Source organism: Ascaphus truei, chromosome 2 (genome assembly GCF_040206685.1).
Source record: "Ascaphus truei isolate aAscTru1 chromosome 2, aAscTru1.hap1, whole genome shotgun sequence".
Taxonomy (NCBI): Eukaryota; Metazoa; Chordata; class Amphibia; order Anura; family Ascaphidae; genus Ascaphus; species Ascaphus truei.
Genome location: NC_134484.1, coordinates 124,324,324 through 124,336,338, shown reverse-complemented (window position 1 = coordinate 124,336,338; position 12,015 = coordinate 124,324,324). Strand labels below are relative to the sequence as shown.

Below are 12,015 nucleotides of genomic sequence, written 5' to 3'. Positions count from 1 at the left end.
AACTGATCTCTCCTAAAGCACTGGAATATATACCTGAAGGGATCAGTATTTCTTATATCATGGAAACTCAATTTCTTCCTAACCTAGCTGTATATTCTTGTCAGCAGTTTCCAGTTATCTCCTTTCTGTGGCTTAGTACCGTATAGGGGATGGGTCTTTCATGTGTTCTAGCAGACTTGGGTTAGTCAGATAAACATGTTGCAAAAGTCTTATCTTCAAGGAAGGTGAATTGTCTATAGACCTTATTCAATTCTACATCGCTCCCTGTATTTGTCTGTAGCTTGTTAAGATAATCTTGCTGACCTTCTTCAAACTAACACTATTCTGCCTTCAACCTTTCCACATCCCTTTCTGGATCATGATAGCATAGTTTCATCATACTGTATTAGTCTTTTGGGTATCTGTTTTGGGGGTCTTCTACTTCAAAATCCAACAAGCAGTATTGAAAAGGCAGCATCAGCTCGTAATGTACACAAAGAAAAAGCGGACTATGAAGAACTTCTTGTATAGTCATAATTGTGAAATATTCAGGTTCCTTATCTCTGGAAGAAGGTATCGAAAGGAAAGATGTGATACATAGTAACACTCCTCCCACTTTTAGTATCTGGGCATACAAAAGGTACTGAATGTGATTTACTATAGTACACAGGAATGATAATTATAGTTTATACATGCAACAGACATTAGGCCAAAAGAATTGCAGAGCTCTACAGAGCAACAGAAGTTTACATATATACAAGAACATTGTATGAACGGCTCGCCTTTTTTCATTTTAGATACCTGATTGGAATTGTATATCTTTCATCCAACAAACTTCCTTCTGTTTCAAGGAAAATCTAAATTGAAGTGACCCCAAAAAATTCATACCAATCTTGCTCTGTTGATTTGGGTTGATGCTTTGCAGCTTTGTTGTATAACCCAGTAGCAAACTGGAGAAGGTCATTTCTCACAATGGAGTATTTTCTACTAATGCTTGTGTTGGAAACCAGAATTTAAAATTATTAGTGGGTGTCAAAATGTAATTAAAGTAGATTTGGAGAATTACTGTATATTGCCTTGGTCATTACTGCTTTACACTCCAGCTTGTTCATTATCATAATAATCCCATTTTTAATTTAGCATAGGCACATAGTTTTTTCTAACCCCATTTTCGTCAGGGAGTGTGACACTGTGAAATTAGTTGATTTTTAATGATTACATATAGGTTTATCATGAGATACATTACATATTTGAAATGTTTATATTCATTAAAACTTTGTTGAAATATATACATTAACTATTCATTGGGGGCGACATTAACATAGAGAAAGTTCAAATAGAAGGGTTTCTTATGTTTGGCACAAATTGTGAGCTAGAGAAGTTTTTGCCACTTCAGACTTTTCAGACGCAAATACAGTATAGGATAACAAAGTGACATACAGACGCAGAGATTGATACATGTCATTATAATCTGCGAATTGCATATCTCCTCCTTAACTCATCCCATTGACACTCCCCAAGCTGCAAACATGCACACACAGTACAAAACGTGGAGCTAAGTCACATAGAGGCAAAGAGATGCAAGATAAACACAAAGCGATTTGCATCATCTTTGCTGCAAAGTTGCCTTGATACTGTACATCACCTCAATGAGTGTTGCACTAGTGGTGTTTCTTAGACAGGAACTACCTTTACATTTAGCCAAACACAGGCATTGTTTGTAATTGCACAATGACACATAAAACATGTTTTTCACCCAGGTTCCTATAAAAGGTTACAGAGTCACATGTTTAATTATTCTCAAGGTACACAATACATGTAAACTCTTTGCTTTGTAATAATATTTCTGCACATGATGATTTTGTACTATTTATGAGTAGTTACGCACTGTTTTATTCATTATTCTGCTTAGGATCTTCAGCACATTACTCGTCTTAAATATGTACAACATACTCTGTGCATGATTAATTGTAATAAGAAGCAAGGCGTGTCCAAATTATCTTTTACCTAGAAGCTATAATGATGCTGTCATGTGTTGCAGATGAGACCAACCCAAGATTATGGGGTGGAGTAAAAGACTTCTGTTGTACGGCATCTTCAGTACATCTCTCAGAGAAAGGGAGACACCATCAACACCTAAGTGAAAGAACAGCCAGTTAGTAACCTCCCTTTACTTGAGCATCAGTAGCAGACAAGAAGAACATCACTGGGAACTGTGCCTGGGAGTACAGAGGGAAGATAACATGGATTGGCTGCTATGTGCAAAGTTTGCTGCCTTCTTTATTATGATGGTAAGTGATATTATTAGGTTCTTTTTTTTATATATATCTTTCAACCCCAGTCGAATATATAATTTGTTTACAACGTGGATTTTTCAGGGTACTTTATATTGGTATCTACAACTACTTTTCACAAACTACATCTCTGAAGAACTCTCATGTTGTCCAATAAAAAGAATAGATACCAGACTAAGATAAATAGATCTTCAGTACTACAAATTTCCTACATATTTTATTTGGACTGAAAATGTAAAGTATGTTAATAGTGATCAAGAAAAACCACTGCTTCATATATAGCACTGCTTGAAGAAGTATTTATCCTATTGAATGTGTATGGGGAAAGTATTTAGGAAACAATCTATAATTAATATGCAAAATATCAGATTGATCGTATTAATCCATGAACAGAAACTTGTTGCCATTCCTACTGTATGATAAATGTCACAATGTCAACATCAAAATAGAACTATCCTTATTTTAACATTAGCCATTGCTTGAGGCCAAGAAACTTCTAATTGCATTAGGTTCTTTCAATCACTAATATAGTTATTTTGCACTAAACCCATTGAAAATAACTTATAAAAGGATTGCGTTGAGTATTTCAGATTAAGCTAAAAATACAAAAACACATTTACATGTGGCTATTTGAGATTCTACTTTTTTTTTTATTATGTGGGTCTGTGCAGTAATGTAATTGCCATTGTGTTAAACATGTCATATTTACTAAGTGACAATACAGCACATACACTTTATATTTAAAATACCTTTCAAGCTACCATGCCTTACTGAATAATCTAAAGGTATCTTAAAGATAACACAAACAAAAGGGTATCTCTTAGGTACTAGGTATTGTTCATACAGTAGCTCTACAATTGATGACACTGCAGGTTCTCGCTCTTGCTCTTTGTCTGTGTCTTTCCCTGTGAATATGTTAAAATTCTGTTAAAATTGAAGGAGGTGCAAAGTCATGTATTTTATGTATCAGAATTTTTTTTTTTTTTTTTTTTTTATAAAGTGAACATAGTTGAAAGTACCAAGCACTTATCACTTTTGTCTGAAGGGACTAATATATTTGTAAATAAGCACATTATTGATGCAAAATTGTGAAACCACACTTGAAATGGCTGCTCTCTGGAGAAAGTGACAGCGTGCATTTACTAATGTGAGCATCACAATAAACTCCAAAACAAAATAACTTGAGATTAATATATCTACAGTAGCAGAGCACAGTTTTTGTGCTAAAAGTCATGGCTTGTGTGTACCTTCTGTGTAAGGTGAATAGTTGAGAATCTTGATGAAAAGTCCCCACTTACAGGTGCGCCGACGAGTATTCTAAAACTTGCCTTAAACTTGCCTTGGAAAATCTGGGGCTATAACCAACAAGACCCAGGTACATGCTGGGTACATGCTGCAACATTTCAGTGACATTTCTGCAGAGACTAATGGCCCATCGGAATAACACAGCAGGTCCCATTCAGATTAAATGGGACTGCCAGTGACCCCTGCTGTTAATCTGATGGGCCATTAGTCTGTCTGCAGAAATGTTGCAGCATGTACCCAGAATGTACCTGGGTCTTTTTGGTGATTGCCCCAGATTTGTTTTAGAATACTCGTCGGCACTACAGTAACAATTATCATATTTAAATTGTATTTTATATCACTTTATATGACTCTAAACACACCGGGGGCTATTCAGCAAATTCTGGTTGCCAACAAATGTAGCACCAGTGTGTGCACACCACAAACTATAAAACATCTGGTCTGGTTGTTTGCATTACATTTTCGCCGATTTTGCACATAGGAAACATTGATAAATTGCTATGATGTACTGTATTAAATTCTCACAGGAACCACATACAATGCTAATCTTCTTCTACACTTTTACTGAATTTGCTCAAGTGGACCATCTTAAAAGCTTTTCAAATGCAATATTACAATCCATTGCTGTACGACATGCTAATCTGAAAACACAACTAGTCAGTAGAATAAATGTCCTAAAAACCTTGCCCGGGACGTGCTTACAATATCGCATAAAGTAAACAAATGCTAACACAAACACACTGTGATACGGTGGCTACAGCATTGGCCACACCAGATGATATAAACGTATGGATTCATTTCCTTGGTAGGATCAGTATCACTGCGTGTGCTCCTGGTCAAATCACTTTATCTTCCATGCCTTCCTGGGATATATCACAATGTGTCTTTCCTATTCGTCAGATAATATAACACATGTTAAAATAACTTTCATATGAGTCGATTGAGATATTACAGGTGAACATTCATACTTTATATAAAAGCAGCGGACCTGATGCTCAATGTGGATTCAAGATTTCCCAGCATGTTCACTAAAACAATTGGCACCAGCAATATCATGACAGCAAACTGCTTAATAAAGGAAATGTGCTGTGACATTCGGGGACATATTCTGCTAAGCCATGAGGTACCTTACATTCCAATCTTACATCACAGTAAGGTGCCCTATGGCTTTGCAGCACTCAGTAAATATGGGTCTTAATACTTCCCCATGATGATTGCCAGGTGGGTCAGCATTGAATTTTGTATGCAAATACTGTTTCCTGTCCATATATCCAGACCAAGGATTTACTAGGGGTAAGACTTGTGCAATCATGCTCTGGTTCTCACCACCTAACACAAACTCTTTACTTTCCACATTATAGCTCTAACGCAAAAAAATAAAATACAAAGTTACACTGGTGGAAAACTTTTAAAATAGAATTTCATGTTCGTTTGTAAAGTTCTTAAAAGTATGTATTACATGAACAATTTAAAAAAAAAATAGTTAATTTCTTTTCCAAAGAAAAGGGTTGTGTTTCAGGTTTTAAAAAACATGTGTTGTAATTGCTGGGCATGTTTAGAACTGATGCTTTGAGCTACACCCAAGAGTGTATTATTACTTACATTTATTTGCAATGATCACACAGAACATATATAAAAAAAAGAAGAGATACTTGTTCCTTAAACAAAAACAAATCAATTATTGTTACTTTATTCTAGTTGAAAAGTACATCATAGCCACTCATACTACCTGTCAGAGAAGAATGAGGCGTCAAGGCAACAAGTTGTGCTTTAGTATATCCAGATGGATATCACTAAAACTTGGCTACATGCATAGAAAGAAAGAAAGAGAACAAATGTTGAAACATTATTATATAATATCTAGTGCAGTATATTTCAACCAGGCTTCCCAGGATCCTTTGGGTCCCGTGGAAACCCCTAAGGTTCCCTTCCTTGCAATTTTCAAGTCATGAAAATTGTACCAAATACAAAATAATTTGCAATGCATCTGATCTCAGACGTGCTATTAGAGAGGGTTGGGGTACCTTACAATGCCTCTGATCTGACAGTAGATGCATTATTGGAGAGGGTTGGAGTTCTTTACAATGCATCTGACCTCAAACACATTTTTAGAGCCTTGGGGTTCCTTACAATGCATCTGATCTCAGACACACCATTAGAGAGGGGGGTTGGGGTTTCTAACAATGCATCTGATCTCAGACGTGCTATTAGAGAGGGTTGGGATTCCTTACAATGCATCTGATCTCAGACACGCTATTAGAGAGGGTTGGAGTTCCATACAATGCGTCTGATCTCAAACACACTATTAGAGAGGGTTGGGGTTCCTCACAATGCAACTGATTCAGACACACTATTAGAGAGGGTTGGGGATCCTTACAATGCATCTGATTCAGACACACTATTTGAGAGGGTTGGGGTTCCTCACAATGTATCTGCTTTCAGACACGATATTAGAGAGGGTTGGGTTCCTGAGAGTTTCACAGTATAATTATAGGGTTCCTTAACCAAACAAAGGTTGAACACCACTGATCTAGTGCTTACATGTGTTGGGATGAGCTATAGGCCCCTTTGGTAGTAAAGCAGATTAAAGATCTTTGTGAAGAATTATTAGAAAGCCATAGCATATGGGGATGCTGACCCCCAATTGTTAAGAAACTAACATTAATTTATATCTAAACTTTAATTAATAATCCACTTTCAAATAGGGAAATATGTCAGAAAAGTCATGGAGCGCTCTCCCAGTTTATTCCAGCACTATCCCTTATACTTTCATCCTCTTTATGTGGAGTTTAAAGTCCATGGTTACCTACTTTACAAGCAAGGTTGTATTGATAATCTTTATATAGTGCTACAAGTCTTAACCTGACATACATTTAAGATAGAAAGTTAATTTTCTGTCATCATGACATTATAAATACAGATACAGTACATTTGGCTTGATTTCTGAAAATATAATATAGATAGTTGATTAAAATAGTCATTCATTTGAAGGATAGTTTTCAAGTGATCCCACTTGGGGATAGATGTAGTTCAGTTTACTTTCCCTGCAACCGTTTTGGTGTGGATGTAAAAATTGCCTATTTATTTTAATACAGCAAGCCAGGTGCAAATACTTTCACAATCACACATAAGAATTTAACTTTTATTTCAGTTTTCTTTACTCTGTTCCCATGACATACTAGAAAACGAGAGGTAACTCTCAATGTATTACTTCCTGGTAAAATATTTTATAAATAAATAAATAAATAATAATAATAGTCTATATTAATTACAGATGGAAAAGTGCCCATTTGTGAATGTGGGATGTTAAAATGTAGTTGTGGTCTGAGATTATTCCAATTGTAAATTTAAGCAATTTAAACTGTCAGCAATACTGATCAATTTTAATTAAAAAAAAATAAGATAGGTATACTATACACCTAATAACAAACCATCATAGATAAATACCTCAAACGCTATATACTGTAGTTCCCCTTACATCAGTATAATTATACTATAATCAGTTATACTATACATTGTACAAGACATCATGAATAAGTATAAACAAGAAAGATAATCATATGGGTACTACATTATAAAGTAACAAAACGTTTGCAAATCAGTACAATAGTGCATTTTAGATCTAATTTAAACATATTCTTATTAATACAAGCAATCCTATATAGGAGTGTACATTGGTACATAGCACAAACTGTTAAACAGAGTATCATTACACACTGGTTCCTTTTCAATGGCTGTGTCATAATAATACAAAAAGGTCCAGAATGTTGGATTAGTTCCAACAAAATAGACTCGATAACCATGGAAACTGCACATTTACATATGTACGTATTTATTTTTCTGGTGTAGTGGGAATAAGAATTTCAACGTGAAGTGTAGTGCTGTCCTTTTTCTCTCCTTTTATCTTCCATAAGATTTATTAAGCATATTATACTGTACTATGTGTAACATTCTGTGTAACGTCCACAGAAATCACGTTGGTGCTCCTAACAATTGGACAAGTACAAACATTGGTGAATTGCTTAGCTTGCTATCCAACCGTAAACTGAAACAGTTTTACTTTATTTTCTATATAATGCAACTTTTAGGAGCTGTATTGGTCTTAAAGAAGTATAGATGTGTCATAGGTTGTGATTCCCTAATAGACCAGTAAGATAGTTCTTCAAAGAAGCAACTGTGTGTACAGAGACCACGTGTGCGTGTGAACATGAAGACCTGAAAGGTTTCAAAAGCTCTATTAACACGATAATTTCTCTAAAGAACACTCTTCTCACGATATAAAAAGCGCATTATTTTCAAAGATATTTAGAGGAGTTGGAGAGGCAGACCGTGGGCATACATGGAGAAAACAGCAACCCAATATGCCACCATAGAGGGAGCTCATCATCATAAGGTTATGACAAGTCTGTTTAGGAACAACGACCTGTTACAGAGGAAAAAATGGCCCATTGGCAGTGAGAGAGAGATTACTATGAGCAGGTCAGTAGTAACTGCAAGCTAAGATTACAGCAGGTGTCAGTTATTTGAAATTAACTCGAAGGCCACAATCCAATCAAGTTTTAATTAATGGAAGTACAAACCTGGGACAATTTAGACCTTTACAAGTAGCCAAATGCTTGAAGTGACGTCTGAGTATATAAGAAGTTTAGAATTTAAGTATAATCATTTCTATAGTCCTCCCTTATGTGTTGCATTGAAGGAGGTTACTGCTCCCACATCATCATCATCACCCTAACAGAAATATATATATTTCTTCTGAAAACCTCATTAGACATTATAGGAAGATTTAGAATGGCTGGTGCTGTATTAAGGAAGGCTTTTATTATGTCCCCTCTCTTAAATAAATACTAATGACCCACATCAAATCCACCATTCAGTTAATTTTGATGACGAGGATTGCTGTTAAACAGCATTCATTTTGATGCAGATGAATCAGTTAGGGGAGTGGTGGGTGGAACACAGATCTGTCTCATCATTCAAGTTCATTTATAATTGCTCCTTGTTGAAATCATAACGCCAATAAATCTAGACGCACCTATAACATAAAATATGCTGGCATTAAAGTACTCATTATAAATGGTTGTGTTTGCTGTAAATGTATTACTAGTAATGAAGCCAGTAAAGTCGCTGCACAAAACACTGCACATAAAAATGAAACAGAGTTCCCAGGACCCCATAGATAATGTGAGTTGTCAGAAATAGACACGACCGAAATTGCAAACGTAGAGATTTTATTAATGCCTGAAAAAAGGGAAATTGCAACCTACTGTACAATATCACATCTAATTCATCAACAAATGCACCATGTGAAAAATACAAGAAGTATACAAGAATATATACATATATACAAAAATACAATCTGATACTTATCCCCATTTACTGTAGGATCCGGATGCTAATAGTTTTCAATCAGACTGATAGAAAAATGGAAATGTCCAGAGTCAACAGAGACTGCTCCAATATCCCCCAAAGAGGGAAACAAAAGGAAGCAAGGGGAGGAGCTGGTAGGATAAACATATTTAAGAAAGGGGGGCAATGTTTTGGGGGACGAACCCCTTCTTAACTCACACTCACATGTAAAGTACACTCTCCTCTAGCAGCGTTCTCCTTAAAAAAGCACACACAAAGAACAAGATAGTATAGTTGAAAAAAGTCCTCAGTAGATCTTTGGTGAGTTTTGCTGTCTAACCATTATACTATTAAAGCAGCAAACACTATGCAAAATATCTTCTTCTTTTTTTAAGTAGGAGGTCTACAGAGCTGAACTGTGTTAGTTTCAGCTCTGGACACCACCTGCTTCCAGAGACACTTACCTCCATTGGGGGTGCCAGTATCTCTGCAGTCAGGGAACTTGTGTGCCTAATGAAATGGCGGCTTAAATGTCTAGAGTCACTTGGGCCAATAGGATGCCATGGCGTCATCTCTTATGGCTTGCTATTGGCCCACATGACCTGGACTTTAAAACTCAACAGACATACTGGCACCCCCTACAGAGCTAAGTATCTCTGGAAGCAGGAGATCCTGAAATTGACACAGTTCATCTCCGGAGACCCCTTTCTTCAATCCTAGAAAAAATGAAAGAAAAAAACATGTCGTGCATGGTGTTGTGCTGCTTTAAAACACTGCACATGTAATCATTGTACAAAACAACTTGACACAGGAAGTCTAACTAATTACTATTAAAATGAATATTTTTGACAAAGTGGTGGTTGCAGAGACAAGGTTACACAAATAGCATGTCCTTTTTTACAGAAATTATGAGAAATCTTCAAATCCACATGAAATGAATGGGGGGAAAAATAGGACAAATGTATTTGTGTTACCAGTATTAACCCCAAGACGATGCAAGTATTGGCATTTTTTTTATAATATATAACAAATCTCTGTGAATCCAAGAGTTCTGCTTAAAGCAAACTAAATTGTGCCTTATTTCTTATGGGATTGTGTGATATATTAACCAGTTTATTTTAATACTAGATATGGCATGCAGTGTTTCTATCTGATTAAAGTAGAGATTAAAGGGTTGTTTTTCCTTGCTTGTCTCTAAGGCCCTACTCTTAACTTCTAAAAGGGAAGGGCCCCACCCACAACTTAAAGCTTTTGGCTCACTAAACTATTGCTGGTAAAAACAGAGCGTGCCCTGTACCTGCCTCTGGCAGTTTTGCTTGTGTTCAAACCATTTGGGTGTGGTTCATTGCAGTGGGCGTGCATCTCTTTTCTCACAGTTACGAGTTCTCTTCATGCCCAACAAATGTTCAGTCTGCAATTTTTCCTTTGCCATATTTTAATTTGTCTTCGCAGCTACTTAATCACATGTATTACTATTGTACTTCTCACAAAGCTCATTTTACTCCATGACATCATTACTCTTATTGCTGCAATGTTTTCATCTCAACTGGACACCATGGACTATTCAGGATTAAGAATAGTATAAACGCTGTATTTCAATATTTCAGTTTGAACATGCCACACAAACAAACACATACTGTATATGATCTCTTCTTCCAGCGGTGTTACAATGGATAAAGCAAGAAAGGGTTTTACTTAAAAACAGTGCATCCTGGAATGTTATCTGTGAGTGAAACCTATCCCTCCCCCTGTGCAGTATGCGATTTATGATAAGGTGTTAAATGGTCCCTGAATGTTAGTGATGTGCAGATGCAGTGGCCGTTATTCGAATACTTCACACGTTGTATACCTCGGAATACCCATGTCATGGCACGGGATTTCTTCCAACCGTACCACCTTAAGACGCGTGTTGACTCGTGTGCAGAAAATGGCATTTTAGTGTTCTGGTTTTTAAACACCTGCTAATTGCCACAGTAGCACAGTCAATGACACATTGCAATTCATTCATTTCTGCCACGGATACGCAAAGACTTGCTGCATGAAATACAGCAGAGCACATGAAAACAGCTCCGTGAAATGTTCGAATAATGTCCGCTGCATCTGTAAGAGTGTGTGTGTGTGTGTGGAATACTGCACAGGGGGAGGTATAGGCTTCAGTCACAGATAAATTCCAAGAAGCACTGTTCTTACGTACAACCCTTTCTTGCTTTATACCTAGTAACACCGCCGGAAGCAGAGATCAGTGTATCTCAAAATCACACACAAATAAAAGCATTTTATTAGCCACAGAATGGTATTGTCTATTTATTTTATATATTATATATAGCAAATGTAAATATTACTGTATGCTCATTTGCATGTCTTAGACAGGTCTGCAACCCACCTTTCACCTTTATCACCCAGCACTTCCACTGCAGCAAGGGATTCTGGGAAATGACAAGCAAATGAGCACACAGTGCCAACTTTTGCTTCAAAACCATTAACATAGGCTATAGGGAACCATGTTAATGGCTTTGAAGCAAAAGGTGGCACTGTGTGCTCATTTGCTTGTCATTTCCCAGAATCCCTTGCTGCAGTGGAAGCGCTATGTGCTGCGTTATAATGGCAAAAGGCGGGGTTGCAGACCTGCCTAAGACATGCAAATGAGCATACAGTAATATTTCTATGTGCTATATGCTTTGCTGTGGAGGGGGTTTGTCACTTTTTTTTACCCACCATAAATTAACTATATATATATATATATATATATATATATATATATATATATATATATATATATATATATAAAACTAGATGTTCAAAGGAAACATAGGTTAGTTTAATTCTGATGATTACTCATCAGAGGAAATCTGAGCATTACTACCAACAAGAGGCATATTAGAAGTATTAAAGGAATGCTTGAGAAAGAAACAACTACTGTATATACTGTACCACTAAACACCATAAAACATGGAGAATATAACAGACAGATCTCACTCCCACTTATTTGTATAGTATTACTCATATAATTGTGTACTTCTGCTTAGTTTTCTTAGCTTCTACAATAAGGAAACTTGTGCATGCTACTTTGACAATTATTATCCAGTAG

At 36.3% G+C, this 12,015-nt stretch overlaps 1 protein-coding gene across 1 annotated transcript in view; it reads left to right on the top strand.

Moving 5' to 3' along the window:
- Positions 1–2,059: 2,059 nt before the first annotated feature.
- LOC142486154 (desmoglein-4-like) overlaps positions 2,060–12,015 on the top strand; it is a 34,937-nt gene continuing 24,981 nt past the window's right edge. Inside the window, exon 1 of the mRNA XM_075584815.1 lies at positions 2,060–2,270. Coding sequence (XP_075440930.1) covers positions 2,223–2,270 — 48 coding nt within the window. The 5' untranslated portion in view covers positions 2,060–2,222. The remainder of the gene's footprint in view (positions 2,271–12,015) is intronic.